General features: G+C 55.8%; 4 protein-coding genes across 8 annotated transcripts in view; 1 reads left to right on the forward strand and 3 right to left on the reverse strand.

The window, feature by feature from the left end:
• Positions 1-3357, reverse strand: part of PNKD (PNKD metallo-beta-lactamase domain containing) — a 58586-nt gene extending 55229 nt beyond the window's left edge. For 2 of the 4 annotated variants that reach the window (XR_005528568.1, XM_039233126.1), the window contains exons 1-2: positions 3063-3357; positions 2145-2313 (exon numbers count right to left, since the gene is read on the reverse strand). Coding sequence is in view for 3 of the 4 variants with exons in the window: in XM_039233126.1 (XP_039089057.1) it covers positions 2145-2313; positions 3063-3129 (236 nt within the window). In the remaining variant the exon portion in view is untranslated. Of the gene's footprint in view, positions 1-629; positions 1027-2144; positions 2314-2465; positions 2621-3062 lie in introns of those variants that run through there. The other 2 variants (XM_039233128.1, XM_039233129.1) reach the window with 2 other exon arrangements.
• A 133-nt stretch (positions 3358-3490) lies between these two features.
• LOC120232425 (angio associated migratory cell protein) lies at positions 3491-8833 on the forward strand. Of its 2 annotated transcripts, none has more exons than XM_039233134.1 (11): positions 3491-3697; positions 4157-4315; positions 4965-5084; positions 5762-5901; positions 6147-6291; positions 6575-6658; positions 7000-7115; positions 7266-7369; positions 7523-7613; positions 7760-7914; positions 8368-8833. In XM_039233134.1, the coding sequence occupies exons 1-11, from the start codon at positions 3577-3579 to the stop codon at positions 8441-8443; spliced, it is 1311 nt and encodes a 436-aa protein (XP_039089065.1). In that variant the 5' UTR covers positions 3491-3576; the 3' UTR covers positions 8444-8833. The 2 variants fall into 2 exon arrangements, with proteins under 2 accessions (XP_039089065.1, XP_039089066.1); XM_039233135.1 differs by having other exon boundaries at positions 3492-3697; positions 4160-4315.
• Positions 8832-12565, reverse strand: GPBAR1 (G protein-coupled bile acid receptor 1). Its single transcript, XM_039233130.1, has 2 exons — positions 12384-12565; positions 8832-10255 (listed from the first exon to the last, which is right to left on the reverse strand). Exon 2 carries the CDS (start codon positions 10208-10210, stop codon positions 9224-9226), a length of 987 nt encoding a protein of 328 aa, XP_039089061.1. The 5' UTR covers positions 10211-10255; positions 12384-12565; the 3' UTR covers positions 8832-9223.
• A 4198-nt stretch (positions 12566-16763) lies between these two features.
• ARPC2 (actin related protein 2/3 complex subunit 2) overlaps positions 16764-22196 on the reverse strand; it is a 29000-nt gene continuing 23567 nt past the window's right edge. The window contains exons 8-11 of the mRNA XM_039233103.1: positions 21884-22010; positions 20291-20391; positions 19750-19850; positions 16764-17232 (exon numbers count right to left, since the gene is read on the reverse strand). Of these exons, the coding sequence (XP_039089034.1) occupies positions 17208-17232; positions 19750-19850; positions 20291-20391; positions 21884-22010 (354 nt within the window). The 3' untranslated portion in view covers positions 16764-17207. The remainder of the gene's footprint in view (positions 17233-19749; positions 19851-20290; positions 20392-21883; positions 22011-22196) is intronic.

The following is a 22196-nucleotide window of genomic DNA, read 5'->3' on the forward strand; positions in this document are numbered from 1 at the left end:
CTTCTAAGATCACAAATCTATTCGCCCCAGTGCTTCCTGGCAATGGACGCAGTAGATCGGTAAGGGCTCCGCCTTGGCAATACTGGGGCCGGCAGGGACCGATGATCTCTCTCTGAATAAGAGCGGTAACGTGTGACCTTCTCTGCATCATGGACCTTTTACAAAAGCACATGAGAGCTATGATCTCTCTTCCTCACAAAGCTGTATGTACACACACGATTTCACACGTGGGGGTGACGGGGGAAGACAGAACACTGGTTCAAGTTTAAAACTCATGTCTTAGAAATCACTAGTCCAAACCCTCTCACAAACAAGGAAACTGAGGCCCACAGAGGCTGAGTCACTTGGACTAGACCAAGAGGATTGTGTTTTTTTCTCCCACACACTGAATGTCCTTTTTGATTCTCTTTATTTTTTGTTAGAGGCTCAGGAGGACTCCACCCTCCTGGCCAGTGCACTGAGGGCCTGGTCCCCAGGGCCTGCGCCTAAGCTTGTTGTACTTAAGTCTCTGTGGTTTCCCCAACTAGCCAGCCCAGGACACTGAGCGCTTCTGTGGGAGGGAGCACACTTGAGTAACCAACCCTCCCTCTGCCCCTCCCATCCCAAGGGATTCACAAGCCCAGTCCTGGTTCCTTTGGGCTCAAAACACTAAATAACTTTATTTGCCTTTGGCTGGCTCCTTGGCAGGGGTGGGGCAAGGGCTGGCAGCAGCCTGGGCGTCGGGCGCCCTCTGGTGGACCTCACAGGCGAGGACCAGACTCACGGCCAAACCCAAAAGACTTCTTGGTCTGGAGGCCCCAGTTAATAGAGTCTAGGGGGGGCTGCGACGTTGCTTAGGCTTGCACCCCTGACCCGGCTTCAGGAGATGGGGCACGTTGGGAGGAGGCCCTGAACCTCTGGCTCTCATACTCGCCCGTGTTGGATGCCCGCATGTTCTGCCGAGCCTTCATCTGCTTCAAACGGTCCTTGTCCACTTCCCGCTTGGTGAGGATGAAGAGGAGGATACCACAGGGGAAGCCGATGGCCCTAGGGGTGGGGAGATGGGCATGGGGTTTGGGGAAGGGCCAAGCCTGAGCCAGTGGAGCTTGGGGAAATCTCATTCCAGCTTCATCGATCACATGAACACTGCAAATACCTCTTGTGTCTAGGCAGCCTCCGCACGGGCTGCTGGAGGGCCCCAAACAAATCAGACCCTGCGGCTGCACTGCCTAAAACTCTGTAACAGCTCTCCGTCACTTCCGGGCCAAATCCCAACTCCCAGGCACAGCACAAGACGCCCAGCGTGGCTGGGTCTCTGTCCACCTTTCCATTCCTTTCCCCTATAGCCTGACAGTCCTCAACATGAGCCGTGCAATCCTGCTGTACTGACTATGCAGGGTTCTCCGGACAGGCCATTCTCTTTCCTCCAAGTGTTGGCAAAGTTTCCCTCTGCCTTAACTGCCCCACACCCCTTCCCAAACTCCCCCTCTTAATCTCAGTAACCGCTACCTGGGAGGCACTTTGGTGTGGGGGGAAAGGGCATGGAGTCACAAGACCCGGTGAGAATCCCATCTCTGAGCCGTAGTTCCCGCCTGTGAGACGGGATGTAATTTTTGTAATGCTTTTTGTGTGTGTGTGTTTTTTTTCTTTTGTATTTAGGGAGTGTAATATTTGTCTCAGAGAAACTAAGACATTACCTTGTAAAGTACTAGCACACCTGAGGTGTGGGAAAAAATGTTAATTTCCCTCTTCTTTCCTTTTCATATTGACCAACACCACATATTAAGGCTAGAGTCAGACCCAAATAATGACGTATTGAACACCATGTAGATGCTACTTACACGGCTAATATAGTCTCACACGATCTCCATGAAAGATCTCAACTGGCTTTCACCCCCAGCTCCCAAAAGAGAGAATGAGACCAGGGGCCCAAATGCACATCAGAGTAGCTCAGCTTACTACACAGAAAGCCCACTGTTTCTCCAATTCCACACACTTTCCCAACTCCCCTGCCCCATTCCTCTGAGATTCCAGTCCTCACACCAAGCAATTCCTTCCCCACAACCTTGGATTCAACTCACCACCTGAAACTCAGAGAAGTCTCTGGGTCCCGCCCTTCCCTGTGCTGCTCCCCACTGGTGGGCAAAGAGTTAACCGAAACTCACCAAGCAAGTCCCACAGCTTTCATGGGGTTCTTGGCCCTCTTTCTGGGAATGTATTCCAGCTCAGGGGATAGGGGCTCAGGCTCCTCCTTGCACTCTGGGGAGCTGTGGCTTTGCAGCCCCCGGGTCCTGTTCTGGGAGGCCTTGTTAGCTGTGGCTCCTGAGAGAATCCCTGTGATGGAAGGAAGAAAGGTCAGTACGAGAGGATGAAAAGAAAGCCCCGGGGGGGGGGGGGAGGGAAGGAAGAGGGGTGACTGCAGTTTGGAGTAACAAGTGCCAGGGAGAATCCAAAGGGAAATGGGAAAACTGCCATCGAGGTGGCACCTTTGGAAGCCACTTCCACGTCACTGCGGGCTCATCACCCTGGTGCCAGGAGAGCGAGCTTCGTTGTTCTTCATCTGCTCGCACGACAGGATGTGAAGGACTGCAGTGGGGCTCACATAAGACGTATGAAGGAAATCCGAGAAAAGGTTTTCAAACTACAGAATGTTAGCACTGGGAGCTTAAAGGTAGTCTACTCCATCCCCTCATTTTATAGAAGAGGAAACTGAAGCCCCGAGAGATGAACTGCTTCGCCCAAGGTCAAACTGCTAATTATCCGGGGCTAGAACCCAAGTCTCCAGAAGCCCGGGGCTCTTTCCTCTGCACTGCGGTGAGTGTGAAACACCTGGAGCGCGGGAGTCTAAAAGGCTTCCTCGCAGCTCCCTCTCCAGCATGACCTTAGAGGTGTCGTGTACCTTGAAGGCAGGGGGATAGATTGGGTGACCTCCAGGGAGCATCTTTTAGCCCCCAGACTCTTTATGATCTTGCAGAGGGGTGCGGGCACGAGTCGACAGCCATGACCTCCTGCTACCGATGGTCGGGATGTATAAAAAAGGGGATCCCCTGCAGGCCTGCCCTCCCCGGGGTCCCTCTCCTTACCCCGGAGGACGCGGGCATTTCTCGCCCCCCGGCCCTTCAGCGCCGTAGCAGCTACCACCGCCGCCATGTTCAGATCCCACCCCCCTTCACCGCGCTCCCCGCCGGGAATTGTAGTTTGCGTAAGGGGCCTCCCCCGCTCCTTCCGTCCTGCCTACAGACCAGAAACTACATCTCCCAGAAGCCCGCAAGGGGACCCAGGAGAACTACTCTTCCCGGGAGACCCCGGAGGCGCGCACGCTCGCTTGTTTCCCTCCTGTTGGAGGCGGAGTCAGGCCGGGCGGAGTTTGGATTCTCCCCGCCACGCCCCGTCCCCTTCTCCCAACTCTGCTCTGTGATTGGTGAGTCGGTCAGCTAGCCCCCTTCGCTATTGGCCTAGTGGCTGTCGCTCTTCCTGCCGGGGAGTCGCCTACGCCTACTTCCTCCTGGGAGGAGGGGCTCGAGTTCCGCGTCGTCGCGCAGAGCTGACTCTGGGAGGCGTTTGGGCCCAGAGAAGTGGATCGGCCGCTTGCGCCGCATGGAGTCCGAATCCGAGAGCGGGGCCGCCGCTGACACCCCTCCACTGGAGACCCTAAGCTTCCATGGTGATGAGGAGATTATCGAGGTGGTAGAACTGGATCCTGGTCCGCCGGACCCGGGTGAGAACTGTCCCTCCTCAGGCCGTGGGACAGGAGGCGCTCACCCCTGGCCCCTGACCCCTGCTTCCCCCCTCTCCCCTCCCCTCCCTACCGGTCATTCCTACCGACCTCCTCTGCCCTTCTCCCCCCTCGCCCTACCCCCACACTTAGTTCTCAGGCCTGGCAGGGGTGGGGGTTCCCCTGACGCCTCCTCTGGCCCTTCCCCTCACACACCCCCTTCCCATCATCCCCTCGGTCCTCCCTTCCCACACTGTCTCTGGCCAACCCCAGGTCCTCAGACCTCTCCTGTCTTCCGTCCCAGATGCCCCCTCCTCCCTGCTGCTTCTCGCCCCCGCTTCACCCTATCTCTGACCTCGGCCGACCCTCTTGCTACACGCAAGCCTCCGGCCTGCCCACACGTCTCCCCTGCCCACTTCCTACCTGTCTCCCGAGCCCCATCTTTTAACCCTCTCCCCAAAGCAGATGATCTGGCGCAAGAGATGGAAGATGTGGACTTTGAAGAAGAGGAAGAAGAGGAAGAGGGCAATGAGGAGGGCTGGGTTCTAGAACCCCAGGAAGGGGTGGTCGGCAGCATGGAGGGCCCAGATGATAGCGAAGTCACCTTTGCCTTGCACTCAGGTAGGTCCCTGAGGACACCCGTGGGAAACTCCGTCCAGGTGGGCATTTGAACGTCAGACACCTGCTGTGTAGGAGCATTAGGAGGGACGTGGAGATGGGGAAACAAACCTCCTGGAGCTCACACTGTGATGGAATGGGGAAGGGCTTGGCGCCTGGAGCCAGCAGAGAACCCTGGGGTCACATCCTCCTGTTGCTGCTTGCTGACATAGGATCTTTTATTAATCTCTCTGGGTTCTAGTTTCTTTCCAGAAAATTACCTTATTGTAAATTAAGGATAATAGTACCTTTCTGAGCGTATTTTATAGAATCCTTTCAAATGTTAGCTCTTAACAAGGTAAGTGACACGGTGCTGTCCCCAGCCCGTGCTGAGAACTGGAAGCCTTGCACACACGTACACTCCTCTTGTCTGTGCACGAGTCTGGCGTGGTGAGGGGGTGGCCCTGCGAAAGGGCTTGTGCCTTGGCAAGCCTGCGGCGGGATTTCTCCAGCGACCTGACGCTTGAAACTTCGAAGCACGTGGGTGCACCCTTCTTTTCCCAGGAGGAAATAGGTGCTGCTTTGGGCGGAAGGGGATGGGCTTCCTGCAGGTCCCGAAGGACAGAACCTCAGGTGGGAGCCCTGTCCACTTACGGAATGTCTCTTGGGACAGCGTCTGTGTTTTGCGTGAGCCTGGACCCCAAGACCAACACCTTGGCAGTGACAGGGGGGGAAGACGACAAAGCTTTCGTGTGGAGGCTCAGCGATGGGGAGCTGCTCTTCGAGTGTGCAGGTGAGGTGCACCGGGGAGGTCGCGCTCCCGGGAGTTCTTAGGGGGCTGGCCTGCAGTGCTTGTGCATCCAGCAGCCATTTAGGGACCCCTGTTTTGTGCCAGCTCTTTACTGGTCCGGAGGCTCTCAAAGCAGAGTAAGTTTGTCTGTCTTGGGCACAGGAGAGGGAGCCACTGTGGGCCAGAGGAGTGTGGGAAAGGTCTGGGCGGAGGTAGCACTGGCATGGGAATATTTATTTATTCATCTGTTTTATTTAAAAAATTCTTTGAAGTTTATTTATTTTGAGAGAGAGGCCGTGTGAGCAGGGGAGGGACTGGGAGAGGGAGGGAGAATCCTAAGCAGGGGGTTTGTGCTGCACACGGTCAGACACGGAGCTTGAACCCACAAAGCTGTGAGACAGTGACCTGAGCTGAAACCAAACGTCGGACGCTCAACTGACTGAGGCGCCCTGGTGTGAGAATAGTCAGGCAGAAGGGAGGAGCGGGTATTTTGGGCAGAGGTGTGGAGTGGACAGAGCGGGAAGGACATAGGCTGGGCCAGGCATGGTTGAGTGGGAGGCCAGCCCTGTCCCCCCTGAGGTGACCTGGGGGTTTTGACTGCTGGAGTGGCAGTGAGTTTGATCCCCTGTTATGGGGGGTGGTGAGATTCACTCCACTTTTCTGCCTACTTTCCCTTGCAGGCCATAAGGACTCGGTTACTTGTGCTGGTTTCAGCCATGACTCTACCCTAGTGGCCACGGGGGACATGAGTGGCCTCTTGAAAGTGTGGCAGGTAGACACCAAAGAGGAGGTCTGGTCCTTTGAAGCAGGAGATCTGGAGGTGAGATCATCAGAGTGGCATTCAGCTATGTGGGACCTTGAGTAGAGAGTGAGAACTTAGGGGTCCAGTCTGGCCTTTCCAGACCAAGCCAGCTCTAAGCCACTGTGCTGCCAGGGTACCTTGAGCAGGGGCGTCCGTGTCTGTTTCCTGTACAGCCCCTGCTGACCTTGGGTGGAGCTTACAGGACAGGCTCCTGGGTGGGGTGGGGTGATGGGCCTCCCTGCTGACTCTGCCTCTCTGCCCAGTGGATGGAATGGCACCCTCGGGCGCCTGTGCTACTGGCGGGCACGGCTGACGGCAACACCTGGATGTGGAAGGTCCCAAATGGTGACTGCAAGACCTTCCAAGGTCCCAACTGTCCAGCTACCTGTGGCCGAGTCCTCCCTGATGGTGAGTCTTGGGTGCAGAGAAGTGAGATCCAGGTTTACTTGCCTTCCTGGGCCCCCTCCCAAGCCATGGCCTACAGAGTCCAGGGCCTGGTGTCCAGGGCACGGACCCAGGCCCCAGAGTAGACCGCTTCCCTTTTCCTACCCTGAACTCAGTTTTCTCCACTAGTCCCTGGGGCGGTGTCTGTTCCCTTACTTTCTTGTCTCCCTCTTTCCTCCCTTCCCTCGCTGGGTGTGCCTGAGGGTGCTGTCTTTCTCTCTCCATCTGTGCGACTGTGGCCCCCTAGGGAAGAGAGCTGTGGTCGGCTATGAAGATGGCACCATCAGGGTCTGGGACCTGAAGCAGGGAAGCCCAATCCACGTGTTAAAAGGTATCCAAGGGGCGCCTGGGTGGCTCAGTGGGTTAAGTATCCGACTTTGGCTCAGGTCATGGTCTCATGGTTTGTGAGTCTGAGTCCCACGTCGGGCTCTGTGCTGACCGCTCAGAGCCTGGAGCCTGCTTTGGATCTTGTGTCTCCCTCTCTTTCTGCCCCTTCCCCACTTGTACTCTTTCTCTCCCTCTCTTTCAAAAATGAATAAACATTAAAATATATAAGTAAATGGAAGGTATCCAAGGCGGGGGGGTGGGGGTTAACTGGGCCCCTATGCGGAAGACCTGGGGTAGCACTCCGGGGCCGGGACGAAGCCTGACTTAGCTGTGTCTCCATCCTAGGGACTGAGGGTCATCAGGGCCCTCTGACCTGCGTCGCCACCAACCAGGATGGCAGCCTGATCCTCACTGGCTCTGTGGACTGCCAGGCCAAGCTGGTCAGTGCCACCACTGGCAAGGTGAGCGTGCCCTGGAGCCTGGCCTGGGGAGCCCCTACTCGCTGTGTCCTCCTCTTCCTCTCTGATTGTTCTCTCGGCCCCTTTCCCGTTGCCTCTCCCCCTTCCAGTCAGCCCTCTTCTGATCCTCTGCTTCTCTCCTGTGACCTGTAGGTGGTGGGTGTTTTCAGACCTGAAACCGTGGCCTCGCAGCCCAGCGTGGGAGAAGGGGAGGAGAGCGAGTCCAATTCCGTGGAATCCTTAGGCTTCTGCGGCGTGTGAGTGAGAGAGAGGCCTCGGCCCAGAGACCAGGGCAGCTGGGGGAGAAGGGGGCTTGGCAAGGGGCGCCTGGGCCAGGGAACCAGGGAGGAGTGGAGGGTGTGTGTGTCTAGGTCCCTCCATGAGCCTCCACGGGTCTCTTCCCTGCCTAGGATGCCTCTGGCAGCTGTTGGCTACCTGGATGGGACCTTGGCCATCTATGACTTGTCTACACAGACCCTTAGGCACCAGTGTCAGCACCAGGTACAGGCAGCCTGCAGCTACGGCTGTGGCTCCCTATGGCCCTCTCCGCCCCCCTTCCTCCATGAGGGGTCCAGGGGCACACGCCTCTCAGCTTTCTGCCCCTGACTCCCGCCGCGTCTCTGTGTCTCTGTCGTCCCCTGGCGTAGTCGGGCATCGTGCAGCTGCTGTGGGAGGCTGGCACCGCTGTGGTTTACACTTGCAGCCTGGACGGCGTCGTGCGCCTCTGGGACGCCCGGACTGGCCGCTTGCTTACTGACTACCGGGGCCACACGGCCGAGATCCTGGACTTTGCCCTCAGCAAGTAAGTGACTTGGGCAAATGGCTAGTACTTGAGTACTTGGAAGGTGGGAATAGCACGTGGGGGGAGCTATAGGGTCCTCGGGGTGTGGGAGGGGGTTCCTGAGGGAAGCTGAGAGCCAAGGCCTGGCGGTGGCTTGTGAGTCAGAGGCGCTGGGCAGCCTGAGGGAGTTGTCACTTGGGTGGACGGTGACGTACCCGGGGCCTCACATCTCATTTCTGGGGCTGAGGGCTGGGATCATCTCCCTCGATGCTGCGGCTCTTCTCTGACCCCCTTACTGGGGACTGATCCAAGCATGTTCAGTTGAGGCAGGCCCGGCAGCCCTGTGCCAGGCGCTAGCGGCCCCGGATTGAGGATGCCCTGGGGGAGGCCAGCCAGGGGCCCCTGGGTAGTGAGTGGGCTCGGGCCCGGGCCCCGCGTTGTTCCGTCCCATCTATCTGTGCTTTCTGTCCACAGAGATGCTTCCCTGGTGGTGACTACATCAGGAGACCACAAAGCAAAAGTATTTTGTGTCCAGAGACCTGACCGCTAACAGCTGCAGCCTCTGCTCTGTGTCTGGTGTTGAGGGGTGAAGGGGGAGCGCCACCAGCAGAGGCGGTAGGGTACGAGGGGAGAGGGGGGGGCCTCGGACTACTTTCCAACCCCTTCAAACTGACTTGCCCCCCATCCCTTCTCTTAAGAGACCCACCCCTTGGCCCCCCCGACCCTCACCCAGACCTGCGGACCCCTCAGAGGTGGGGGTCAGGCCTCTTTCTCTTTCACTTTGATTTGCTGGTGTGAGCCACGGGGGTGTGTGTTTGGATGTGGGGAGTAGGTCTCTGAGGTCCCCGTTCTTTCCCTTCCCAGGTTTCTGGGGGTGGAAAGGAGGAAGAAATACTAGTTACAGATTTTAAAAATGTAAATAAAATATACTTCCCAGAGACCGCGTGTGTGTGGATTTTGTGGCGTCTGGACATGAGAAGCCAGTGAGGGGCCCCTCAGGGAGAGGCTCGCTGTAGAATCTGCTGGGTTTCAAGGTATCTTAGCCTACCCCCTCAGGCGGAGGCGCGTCCTCACCTCTGGTTGATTCTGAGGGAGTTGGAGTCTCCGTCAGTGCATGTCTGGCTTCAGTTTTCTTTCTGCTGCCGTCTCACCTGCCTCCTTTTCTGAGATGTGGAATGAGATAACGGCAAACTGGGCCAGAGGAGCTTTATTCCGTCGGGGTGGGGTCAGATAAAGGCGGGGTGTCTGATCCAGAGACACGGGGACCAGAGGAGATAGGCTTGGTGGCCCGAGATGGACGGCCGCGTCTGGTGGGAGTGAGCGGAGGCCCTTAGTCCAGGTCCACGCTGCTTTGGCTGCTGGCGTGGTAGGCAGTGGCGGGGCCCGGGCCACCCCGGGAGGCTCCTCCCCGCAGCACCCGAAGCCACCTCCGGGCGGCCGCCCTCCAGGGGGCTGTGTAGCGCTGGTCACCCAGCCCCATGGCCACAGGCACGGCCGCTGCACTGGCGCTGCCCAGCGAGATGAGGGACAGCAGAGTCCTGGGCCCCAGCGGCGGACGCTGCTCGTAGGCCAGGACCGAGAGGAACAGGGTGGCCACGTAGGGCCCCCAGCACAGCCCGAAAAGCAACGTGGCCCCGGCCTGCGCCCTGGCCTGCCTCCAGGTGAGGGCCCGGGCCAGGGCTGAGGGTGCACCGCGGCACACCGCCCGCTCCAGGCGGCGGATGTCCTGCAGCTGGCGGTGAGCGGCGGCCAGCACGCGGGCGGAGAGCAGGGCGGCGGCCCCCACGGCAGGCAGCAGGAGCCCGTAGACTTCAAGGTAGAGGTAGGGGGCTGGGAAGACGGCCTGGGAGCTGCAGTTGGTGCCAGGGGCCCAGTGGTTCCAGCCCAGGGCAGGCAGGCTGGCAAAGAGCAGGGGGCCGGCCCAGGCGAGGAGCAGGGCCAGCCGCGTGCTCCCGCGGGGCCGCAGGGGCCGCAGCACCGCCATGTAGCGTTCGCCGTGCACCAGCAGGAGGTTGGCGAGCAGAGAGAGGAAGGAGAAGTTGGGCGCCAAGTAGAGGAAGAGGCAGGACCAGTAGCCCCGGCGGCTCTGGCTCCAGAGGCCGGGCAGCGCGGGCAGCGCCAGCCCCGTGAGCAGCCCGGCCAGCAGCAGGCTCAGGAAGAAGCAGCCGGCAGGTGGGGTGCGCAGGTGCCGGTCCCTGGCTATGCCCACGGCCAGGAGCAGGTTAGCAGCAACGATGAGGCTCGCCAGGGCCAGGGAGAGCCCCAAGGCGCCCACGGGAATGGGGCTGGGCACCTCCCTGGTGCTGTTGGGTGTCATCTTGGGCCTGGGGACAGGGGAGGTCTGGAGCAGCCGTCTGCACGCCTGGATGGAAGACGGCAGCTGGAATTAGGGGGCACATGCAACCGGAGGTAGCACACCAACGGACTGCTGGCCTTATCTCGTTTGCTGATACACATTTTTTTCCCCCAATTAATTGCCGACTAAAAATCTACATAAAAATTCACACTTCTGGCTTCCTTTAAAAAATCACATCCAGGGGCGCCTGGGTGGCTCAGTCGGTTAAGCGTCCGACTTCAGCTCAGGTCATGATCTTCTGGTTCGTGAGTTCGAGCCCGTGTTGGGCTCTGTGCTGACAGTTCAGAGCCTGGAGCCTGCTTCGGATTCTGTGTCTCCCTTTCTCTCTGACCCTCCCTTGTTCACGCTCTCTCTCTTAGAAATAATAAAACATTAAAAAAAAAAAGTCACGTCCAGGGGGCACCTGGGTGGCTCAGTCCATTGGGCATCCGACTTCAACTCAGATCATGATCTCACAGGTCTTGAGTTCGAGCCCCCTATCGGGCTCTGTGCTGACAGCTCAGAGCCTGGAGCCTGCTTCAGATTCTGTCTCCCTCTTTGCCCCTCTGCTCTGTCTCTGTCTCTCTCAAAAATAAACATTAAAAAAAATTTTTTTTTTAGAAGTCACATCCAGCAACAAGTCTGTCCTGCACTGGTAGCAACCAGCTGGAGCTGATCAGTTTCCTAGTCCCCACCCTGCCAAGCTGGCCATTGCTACTTTCTGTCTGACTCTCTCTGGGCAGCTGTGTTTATGCCTCCGGCTAGACTGAAAAGCAGAGCCACCAAGCCCCAGAGCGTTTTGTCTATCTTTGGATCCACAAGGCAAGGCCTCTAGATCAGTCAACAGGGAGGACAGGGTCTGGCTGGGGTGTCGCGGTCTTCTGGCTGTCCAGCGGTTGAGAGCCTCCTTCAGGCTGGGCTGGGGTCAGTGCTGGGGGCGGTGCTAAGATGAAGGAGAGGGGGTGCTAAGATGCCCATAGCCTGGTTGGCACCAGATTAAGAGGAGAGGTTGGGTTGCTGAGGATTGTGGGGTGAGGGCAGGAGTGAGGTGGAGGCAAAGGCAGGGCTCCCTGAACACTTGAGTCAGTGAAAGGCCAGGGCCATGGGTGGCAGCAGCAAGCGGGGTCCCTCCCCCCCCCCCCCCCCCCCCCCCCCCCCCCCCGGCCCGGCCCGGGCCATCTTTACAGCTCAGTGAGCAGCCTCTGGCTAGGACTTCCAGCCCATAAACTTGACTCATCGCACCACACTAGCAACAGGGCCCTTCCTGGAACTGGAGGAGGAGAGGAGGGAGAAGGAAGATGCCAGCAGCAAGGACACTCCCTGCGCCTCCTGAAGTTAAGCGGAGCCCAGAGGAGGGGCCAGAGGGGCCGCCGGGCAGGGCCTGGCCACTCTGTGACTCTGATCTGTCCCTGACCTTCCCTTTCCTGGCTCTGTGCTCTCTGGGGCGGGGGGAGGGTGGCTCTGACACCCTGGCCCCCTGGGGCCACATGATGGGGAGGAAGCAGGGTCCTGGCCCTGGGGGAGCTCCTGCTACTGTCAACCTAGGTGCAGCTGCTGTTGCTAGGATCAAGTCAACAAGGAGAGGATTCCTAGCTGCCCCCATCCCCAGGTCGTAGGAACGGACTGCACCGCCTCCACCCTGAGCTCAGGAGATGTTCCTTCTCTTCCCAGGGCCCCTAAGCCCGCCTGGCCCCACCAGGCCCCTGCTCCTTTCCCCTCCCCTCCCCTCAGCCTGTTTCCTCTTCCTCAACCCCCCGCCCCCCCCACACCCCTACCCGTATCCTCTACCCAGGACATCCTTCCCTCTCTAGCAGGCTCTTTGGTTTCTGTTCCTTTCCTTTGTCCTGCGCCACCAACTCTGTGAAACCCCACGAGCCCTCAGGGTCCGGTACTTGAACCTGGACTCTGGAGTCCTGGACTGGAGCTCCCAAAAGCTCCCCTGGAGTGAGTCCCCACCCCCTCCTCCACCAGTGCAGCAAGAAAGGCAGGGACAGCCCCGGGGCCACCTTCCCAGCAGAGTGCTGGCTCCGTGATCTGCACCCCCTGGAGGCTCTGGTGGCTTGGACCAAGCGCAAAGGCCTCTTAGGATCGGGCTGAGGAGTCCAGGGGAGGCTGGGTGCTGGGTGGGGGCAGGGGGCGGGGAGGAGCTACTCACATGGCTGTTGGGGACAGGTGTTGCCAGCCCAGGCTGGGCTTTCCTCAGAGTGTCAGGGAGCTTCTGCAGGCAGGCCTGCAGGACTTCTGTCGCTGTCTGCTGTCGCTGCCAGTGAGGGCATGGTGCCTCCACACCCCAGGGACGGCAGGGCCCCAGGCTCTCTGCTGCCCAGGCTCTGCCCCTGCCTGCGCTCTGGAGGGATGGAGCTGGGGCTGGTGGGGCTCAGCCTGGCCCCGCCTCTGGGGGTGGGACCCGGCACACCCAGGGCTGCAGTGACTGGGAGGCCTTCCCCTCCGAGTCCAGTGCCCTCTCCCTATCCTGTGCCAGCGTGCCCCCTCCCCAGCCACCAGCCGTCCTCTACCTCTACCTCCAACTTGGAGCCGTCACCCGCTAGCCCAGCTAATCTGAGAAATGCATCCCAGTTAATGAATAAAAATGGCTTTGTCTGTCCCTCGCCACTTCCTGTACCAGATAATCACATTTACATTTTTATTTTATTTTTTAAATGTTTATTTATTGTTGAGACAGAGAGAGTGTGGGTGGGGGAGGGGCAGAGAGAGAGAAAGACCCAGAATCCGAAGCAGGCAAGCAGGCACAGAACCCAACACGGGGTTCGGACTCACAAACTTTGAGATCATGACCTGAACCAAAGTTGGACGCTTAACCGACTGAGCCTCCCAGGCGCCCCAATACATTTACATCTTTAACCCCCTGGAATGGCCAGCCGGCTGTCAGCACCTCCAGCTCTATGCCTGATGACAGCAGTGGCAGGGGGTGTTTGGAACCTTTGCTGCTCTCATCTGATCACCTGATGGCCCTTTCCACTTACAGAGCCAACCTTGCCTTCTAGAACCTGGGATCAGTCTATACTTTTCTCAACTACTTTGAGTCAAGTTCTGGGCTATGAGGTAAAAATGTCTCTGCAGATGTGACACTGGGCAAGCTACCCCTGTGCTATCTGTAAAATGGGAACAAGAAATATCACCTCTCTGGGCTATAGTGAGGAGTAACATGAAGAAGTAACACGTGTAGTAGCTGCATATATCGCAGTGCCTGACAATGTGGGGCGAGAGTGGGGGGTCTCAACAAATGATTCACTTCCTTCCTCCATGATGATTAAGTAGTGTGATATCAGAAAGCCTGGGTTTGAATCTCAGAATCCTGGCTGGGATCCTATTTTTTTCTTAATCTGTGTCAATTTGGGCAAGTTACTAAAGCTCTCTTGCCTTAGTTTCCTCACCTGTAGAATACATTGTGCTCACCTATTGTGAGACTGAGATAATGTGTGATGAAGACTGAGCACAAGGCACACGAGCACTCAACAAAAGGCAGCTGCTATGAACATTAAAAAAACATTTTTTTAAATGTTTTATTGATTCTTGAGAGAGAGAGAATGTGTGAGTGGGTGAGGGGCAGAGCAAGAGAGGGACACAGAATCTGAAGCAGGCTCCAGGCTCTGAGCTGTTAGCACAGAGCCTGACGCAGGGCTCGAACTCACAAGCTGTGAGATCATGACCTGAGCCGAAGTTGGATGCTTAACCAACTGAGCCACCCAGGTGCCCCTACTATGAACATTTTTGGGATGGATTTCTGCCCTTCTTTGCATGTCCCCTTCCCTCTAGCCACCTGTGTCATCTAAGAAAGAACTCTGTAGAGAAAGGCAGAAAGCACATGAAAAGCAAGAGGGGAATGGTGCTTTTGCTCCACAGAGACACGGAGGAAACTAGTACAGGAGAGGAAGGGCAAGGGCAAGGCTAGGAAGCCAAGAGGCATGAGGCTCCAATTTTCACTTGTATCAAGTGAGGCCCTGGGGTACTGGAGAGAAGCCAGTTACACCCCCTTGAAGCCTGAAGTGGGAGGGAGCAGGTTGAAACTGCAGCAAGAAGGCTGGAGATGAGATAGGACAGACTTCCCTGCTCAAGAGCACAGGTAGACGAAGCCAGAGGACTTCTGTGCCCTCGGCAGGTGGCGGTGATGGGGTAGACCTGGGCTGAAGGCTGGGGGCCGAGGGGTCTAGCTCTGCCAACCCTGCACAGTGGCTGGGGGGACATGGGGAGGCAGGACTTCCGTTGGGACAAAAAGTGGGGAGACAAGAACGTCCAGCCTCAAACCCATCCTCAAGGGAGCTGGCTGCCAGAGCTGGCTTGCAGCGGCCAGCCCTCAGACCCACGCTATCTGCTAGGGCAGAAGTCAGAGGCTCTGGGAGAGTTCAGCCCAGGGCCTGGACAGAAGTGGGCGTGGGGCCCCTCGAATACTGGATTGCCAGGAATAAACAGACTTCTTTCTGTTCTCAGCCATGGCCTCCTCCCTACGGGATCCAGGATGTCTGTGTTTCTTCTTTGCTGCTTTGTCTAAACATTGTATGTGGGATGATGGATGAGGGGGACATCTTAGGCGGCGGGAGCTGGGAAGCCTGGGTTCTGTCCCCGCTCAGCCCAATCTCTTCCTTACTGGACCATGTAGTCCTTCTCTGCTCCTCCATTAATCTCTGGCGTGGGCTCCAGACTCCCCTTGGCCCACACGAGAGCTCTGGTGCAGGTTTCCAGAGGCTTCCTTCCAGCTGCAAGGCTGGAGAGACCTCTTCGTGGTCCTCATTCTTTTCCTCACGTAGAGTCTGTACGTATCGAGGGCCCAAATCCCGCCAGGGGATCCTCCTGGGCCTCCTCGTTCACTCCGTCCTCTTCGATATTTGAAGCTCTTTGCTGACCCTCGGTGCCTGGGACTGGGTGGGCGTGCTACGTGAGGGCTCCGGGTCCTCACTAACTGGATGAATGGAGGCAACAGGGCAGCGGGGTTTCCTGGACCCTGGCTGGCCTCCAGGAGCCACTGTCAAAACGTCACTCCCTGTAGACAAGAGCGGACAAGCCCCTGGGAGCCTCTGTGGATAATCCTGGCCAGGATCTTGGCCTCAGGAAACCCAAAGCCAGGTCCATGGGCAGAAAAAACCCTGGTCCTTCCTGCTAGGGCTAAATCGGCTTCTCCATGGCTCCCTAAGAGCCACACTGTGGTGCTTTTAGTGATCTCCAGAACAGGGCAGCATTGCTTGAACTCAAAACTGCCCACAGAGCACACCCAGGCTTGGGTCTTTAGCCTTAGTAACTGTTGAGGTCTTAACTTCCAGTGAGACCAAAGGGAACTGAAATGGCAACTAAGTACCAGCTCCCGGTAAGAAGGCTGATGCAGCAGTCGGCGGGTTTTCCGCCCACCAGGGCCAGCATGCCACAGCGCACACGTTTGGTGGGATGGGCACTTAGCTACGTCCTGAGCTTAAGAGCCCATTTCAGTGATGTCCAGATGACTGAGTGACCTGTGGCTTTCAGATTTCTTGACTGACCCACAGTTAAGAGGACATTTTTAGTGTATGTAACTAAAACACATTCCAAAATCAGTACTTACCCTTAAGAAATGTCACACACTCTGATCCATACTATCCCATTAAAAACGCTAGTGATGAAGTTACACACGTGAGAGACCCACACAGAAATACACAAGGCACACACATACACACATGTGCATGAGAAAGGCCAGGACTGTCTATGACCTGGTTCTCGTGGGGACACCGTGCGACAGTTCTACGAGATGTTGCCAGTAGGGGGAGCTGTGTGAAGCGTACGCAGCATTTCTGTATTACTTCTTTTAACTGCCTATGAACCTACAATGATCTCAAAACCGTTTAGGAAACGGAAGTGTCAGGAGAGCTCATAATTCATTAATGATCCCAAATCAGTTTGAAACATACTGCACTAGGTAGAGACAAGTTAGAAGGGAAAGCGAGAAGCTAAAAACCATTTGGATGGCCTGTCGCCCATTTCAGGTCCTAAAATTCTCCTGATGATTCTTTACCAAGCACGCTTTCTGAGCCGATTTTATTTTGGGGATCAGCCTACTTTGCTAGTCTCTCTACTGTTATGTGAGCATCGCCCGAAGTGAATTTCGTGGAGGGCCAGACTTCCGGGCTGTCGTGTGAAAAGAGAAATGGTAGCTAATCAGTCTGCATTAGGTCCACACCTTAATTAACCCATCCGTGTCCTGTGGAAGAACATAGGCCACGGAACACATTCTGGGAATGCTGTGTATCACTCATGATAAAAGAGTAAACCAGAAACAATTTAATGTAATTGTCACTGTCCCAGAAGCTTCTTGGCCAGTCAGACAGACTTAGTAACAAAGCTTTATAGAAAACAGGTTCAAATTTATTCAGAAATGCCAACCAAGGGCTCACTAGCCAGCTGCCATTTTCTCTCTCCTCTAAGGGGCCACGGGACCCCTGAACGTAAGGTTTTCCAGATTGGGTTTGCAGGCTGAAGGGCGGTGCCAAGTGTATCCTCCTCTCTCCTCCTTTCTTTTGGACTCAGTCTAGAAACCCAGCAAATTCTCATGTAAGATAGAAAGATTTTCTTTATTAATGACCCCAACCGTATTTCTTTAGATACAGGAGTTTTGAACTCAAATACTTAGGAGGAAACAAGTTAAGATTGCATTATCCTGCAACTCATTACCAGTAACATATTGCAAAGCGAAACAGCATGGATAACGGGGTGGGGGAGCAGGGGAGGCAAGGAGAGTGAAGAAGGGAAGATAAAGAAAAGGAATTAAGTGGATCAAGTGGAATTCTTTTTTTTTTTTTTTTAATTCTTGAGAACTATGAAGTCCTTGCAAGCACAGCTCGTTTCTGCAGATTATTTTCCAAACGTGTACAAAATGGAACCAAAACGGAGAATCCCTTAAGAACCTGAAGAGGTGCAACGTTAAAAGCTACGATTATCCAGTAGCAAGTGTTCCAGCGTTCAGTTGCCAGCTGCCGCCTCTTCCTGTTCCCAAGAGTCAGCGGGATGAAAACGTCTTCCCCCTTCAAAAGCAGAGAGAAGTGTGAAGGTGGGTTTCTGGCTCCCCTTTCCAGCCACCCCGCACTGCTGGACTAGGGATGGCGTCCCGGGAGAGGATGCAGGACCTCTAGGCCTGGAACAAGACCCAGCTGGGAGAGTTTCGTCAGCTCTTCCTGCCGAATACTTCGGGGTCCCACGTAGCATCTGAGCCAAGGCCCAGAAGGACATTAAATGGACCACGTTAGATGGGAGGATCCCTTGCCCACAATTTCTGGATGGCCTAGACCAACTTGAACTTCAGGCTGGGCTCAACCCTCTTCCTAGTAGAGAGCTCAGGCTCCTCCTACACAGCTTATACTTTTTGAGACTCGCAGACAGCAGTTCGTTAAACTTTTCACCATGGGAGCAGGATGCTCAAAATTTCCAAGTACAGGCCCTTTGTGCTGCCAAGCGGGGCCACGCCCCAGGATTAAACACTCGCCTGACGTTAGGCTCCTGAGTCCTGGTGTTCTGGTCTGTTCCACCTGGTATTTCTCCAAGGGGCCAGCTTTGGGAACAGGCTGGTTCCCAAAGACAGAAGTTATTTGCTAACGCAGCCTGGAAGCCAGGGTTGAGAACTACGGAAAGCTGGGGCAAAGATATGGGGGCTAAATTTTTCCTGCCCTGAATGTTTTACCGCAAAACGAAATCGTACTTTATCAGCCCCCGCCTCCCCCTGCCGTGCGCCGCTCATGAGTGTTCGATTCTGGCAAAGAGCACTGTGGGGTGTGGACGCGGACCGTTGGCTTTTGAGCCAGGCCTGCCATCCTGTTCCATGCAAACTCTCCTTCTCTGCCGTGTATGGGGGTCCGGGCTTCTACTCATCCTTAGTAACATGATCTGGTTTTCAACCTGGACATGGTTGTTAGCCGCCCCTTCCCCTTTCTGAGGCCCATCTCTGCTAAAGAGAGATCACGGCACAGAAAAAGGCAAAGCTGTTCTTCTCATGTCCCAAGAAGGAGACTTGCAGTCAACCTGGGGCTGCCCTACCCCAGCCCGAGACAGCTGCACTTGCTCTGCAGCAACTGCAAGGCCACCTGCCGGTGGGGTCACAGGGCAGCGGAGGGCAGAAGCCCTGTAGGGAGACACTGGACGGGGGCTGCCTTGGGGAGCTTTTCTGAACAGACAAGAAGTTACCGGGCCGAAGATGGGGCGGGCAGCCCCGTGCCTGACTAGTGACAGAGCCCAGCTTCCCCTCCGCCGTGCCTAGCTGCCGCTTCACCCCCCAGCCAGGCTCTCCACTGGCCCTGAAAACAGCATGGAGTCAGTTGCCTCACACTAGAAACCACCAAAGTGGTGCCCGGTGAGAAGAGCAGTCCCGTGGAAAGCAAGGGGGGCAGGGCAGGGGAACTGGTAAACCCAGGAGGAAGGCAAGATTCTGCAGGCACAGCGACACACGCCTGCCCCACGGGGTTAGTTCTGCCCATTTTAGTTAGGCCCTGCCACTGAGCTTCAGAGTAGAAGGTGTGATGGTGTCACCGTGGCATCTGGACGCCGCTCTGGAAGCAGAGGGTCCAACTACAGGGTTCACACCCCTCCTGGGGGTCTGGGCGGGAGGTGCAGAGCTACTACAGCTACTACATGACACTGGTACCAAGTTCATGAGATGGGCAGCCTCTAAGCCTTTGCCTAAGGAAGTCAGGAGTGGCTTAAACTGCCTCTCTAACCGCCTGATGCATCAGAGGTTGCAAACCTTCCGCTCAGGTACCAAGAGTCAGGCACCTCTCTCACCCTGCCAAGTGGCAGCAGAAACTAGTCTGGCAAGGGAGGGAACTTGGGTCCTGTGCACACCACACCTGCCAAAGGTCACCCCTGAGAGAGTCCAGTCTGGGCGGAAGGTGCAGAGCTACTATAGCTACTGAAGTCCTTCACCTCAGGACTTGAGGTCAACGGGCACAAACGCTGGCAGATGAGCCCCTTATCTCCTCTTGGGAACAGGATTGCCTAAGCTTCAGCAGAAGGGGAACCAAGACCTGACATTTTGCCCACAGGCCTCAGTCTCTAGCTAGGCCCTGGGGCACGTGGGATCTCCTGCACGCAGGGCCACACACCGAATGCCAGTCAGCATTTCCATCTCAGAGAAGGACCACTTGTCTCCATGCAGAATTCCCGCTGAGAAGCGGACAAGGGGATGACAGCACTTAGAGGCCCGCTCCAGGCCTATTCACTCAACCCGATGTCCTTAAGCAAATCTCTCCAGGCAGACCTTGAGAGGACAAGACTGCCCAAGGAAAATAAGCATATCTCAGTAAAAAGGTCCCCCTGTGTTCTCCCTAGCTGCCATTCTCCTGGCTCACAAAGCTGTGGAAATGGGAACGCAGCCTGGCCCACCGAGAAGTGAAAACCTGTCCATCCTGTCTTTAGTCAGTCAGGTGGCTACAGGCCCCACTCCTGCCTGCCTCACACCCAGACACCCGGAGTGCCAGGCCCCTAACCTACTATTTCCCTCTCGGGAAGATCAGGAGAGGAAGGTGGTCCTGCCGGGAGGCTTGCCTACTCACGTGATTGTTTTCATTTCTTTTTTCTCGGCATCTGGGCGTGCACGGTTCAGCACCTTGAGGAAGTCGGATGTTTTTGCCCGCATACGTGTGTGAATATAGGCCTGGGAACAAACACAATGGATACTGAAGCAGTCATGTTCTAGAAAGACAGCTCTGCTTTCAGTAGAAAAGGTCTGGGAATATATTCCTTGAGAGCGATATAAGGTCATGCAAGAGGAGCAACCCTTTCTGGAGACACAGATCCCTCTCTACTATGGGGAAGAGTGGAGGAGAGAGACGGAAGAAAGGCCATATCTTAAAATCCCTAGGACCATCAGAGATCACAGCAACAGGCTGGACTCCAGGAATGACATTTCTTTTTTTTTAAAGTAAACTCTACACCAAACATGGTGCTCGAACTCACGACCTCAAGATCAAGAGTCACATGCTCTACCGACTGAGCCAGCGGGCATACCCCACTCAGAAATGGCACTTTATGTTCTTAACGGGCAGAGAGAACAAACCGGTGCAGAGGAGCTGAGGTGCCGCGGCCCCTTCTCACCTTTGAGCACTTGATGTGGTAGTGCAGGTAGTCCCGGAACGTGTGGATCAGGTTGATGGTGTTGTCTCGAGCACTGGCATTGGTGTGGCGAGGGAACAGCACTGTGGTGGGGGGGAGGGGGCACAGACAAGGTGGCTGGGTGTCACAGTGAGGCCTGAGAGACACAAGATCAGAGCCTACAGCTGGCTCCAACCTCTCCCTGCCTGAGGGCAATGCACCTCGGTCCTCCTTTAGGTGAGGGACACATAAATACCAGCACCAGGGCAGGGACCAGTGAGTGCAAATGTCAGACGTCAAGAAAAATGGAAGAGACCAAGGGAGAAAACCAGGCCTTCCCGGGGAAAGGGCTTGGACCCGGGCATCATTCTAGGTCTGGATCCCATCCTGCAGCCGGGCATTCTGAAATCTGTCCCCATTGGCTGCACACCACTCGCTCTTGCCTCTGCAGCGCGGCAGCCTCTTTAGAAGGTGATACAACGGGCAATCCGGAGTACTTTAGGGAAAACACTTCACTGCAGCGATCATGGTTAGGAAACAGACCCTGGCTGTCCTACGTCCCCGGTGCCGCAGCACAGTGAGCCTTCAGAGGAACTTGTTTCCAGAGAAGATTCTGTGGTCTTTTGAAAACTAGACACGGAACTCTAAGGGCCTCACCCCGCTGGATGCGGACAGGGAGTAGGAGCTGCTCTGCTAGGGGATGAGAAAAGCTCCTCCCTCGGCACCATGAGCTAAAGCCTCGCCCTCTGCACCCTTCCCTTTGGCTTCTGGGAATCCTCTCCATCTCCTGCACCTACTCTACTCCGTGGTCTCGGCAGCAGTAAAATCCTCCAAGTATGAGGTTTTGCTAAAATGCCAAAGGAGTGCCTCATCAGAAAAGGTAGGCCCTCTGTGTCAATTTACCCTGAAAAGAAACAAATAGCAGAACAAGAGACAGTGACACTACAGGGCACAGAATCTAAGATGCCAATGACTGTAAGGTGACCGCCGGTTTATAAGGCTGCCAGTGACACGGTGGCGTGCACGATCTGCAAGCTGCACCCCAACCTCAAAGACAGTAACATGAAAAAAAGCATAGCTCAGTTTTAACGAAATAAGGTAAATAAGTGGGCTCTTCACCAATAAACAGGTCCACCTTCAGTACTGAGGGAACTTACATTTCACAAAAGGCAACATTTTAGTGGCATCAGGTGCAGTGAGTGAGCGGTTACTCCACACCGCTAGCTATAGTAACGAGCCAGCTCACTGGTCTGGAGCAACTATAAGAAGGGAAGATTTAAATTTCTTCAGTGGAGTAAGTGAATCATGGCTGCAGTTCTGGCTTAGTAAGTAAAAAAAACCAAGAACTGCCAAACGACAGAGAACTCCCAGCCAGCTGCTCAGCAATGCTTATGTGGTCCCAACTCGTAACACTTGACACCAACAGGAAGAAAAGGACTATGGTACACCCTCCCGGGGTCACAGTGATGGCCAAGATCGACCTGGCATGCCTGCTCTTGCCCCTTTCACGTTTTAACAAAGGTCTGTCTGGGTCTCGGCATCCCGCAGCGTGTCTGCATCAAAGGCTCCCAACCTCAGCGATGCCGCCCCGCTCACCAAAGGTAATATAGCCAATGTTGTCGCCCACGGCAGCATCGGTGTCTTTCAGCTCCAGAGGCGGTTCCCTGTGGCTAAAGAGGACTTGTGGGGCTGTGTGGCTGGCTCTGCGTCCTTCTTTGAACTCCTGCCGGGAAGAAGCACAAAGCAACCAGAAGAGAATCTGGTGTAAGATGAATGGCAACTTATATGACGAAATGGGCCCCATGGGGTGTGACCTTTTAGCACTGTGGATTGGCAGATATATAAAAATAAACACCTAATAAGAAATATTACAAGTGCTGGCTGCCATCAATGTGACTGGGACTCAGAA

Source organism: Hyaena hyaena, unplaced genomic scaffold (genome assembly GCF_003009895.1).
Source record: "Hyaena hyaena isolate Hyena2069 unplaced genomic scaffold, ASM300989v1 scaffold_71, whole genome shotgun sequence".
In the NCBI taxonomy this organism is placed as follows: Eukaryota; Metazoa; Chordata; class Mammalia; order Carnivora; family Hyaenidae; genus Hyaena; species Hyaena hyaena.

Excerpts from the sequence above, each read along its gene's own strand:
- LOC120232425 (XM_039233134.1), top strand. The coding sequence starts at position 3,577 with ATGGAGTCCGAATCCGAGAGCGGGGCCGCCGCTGACACCCCTCCACTG. Across the intron at positions 6,659-6,999 it reads CCCAATCCACGTGTTAAAAG|GGACTGAGGGTCATCAGGGC; the intron begins GTATCCAAGGGG and ends TCTCCATCCTAG. Across the intron at positions 7,614-7,759 it reads GGCACCAGTGTCAGCACCAG|TCGGGCATCGTGCAGCTGCT; the intron begins GTACAGGCAGCC and ends CCCCTGGCGTAG.
- GPBAR1 (XM_039233130.1), bottom strand. The coding sequence starts at position 10,210 with ATGACACCCAACAGCACCAGGGAGGTGCCCAGCCCCATTCCCGTGGGC.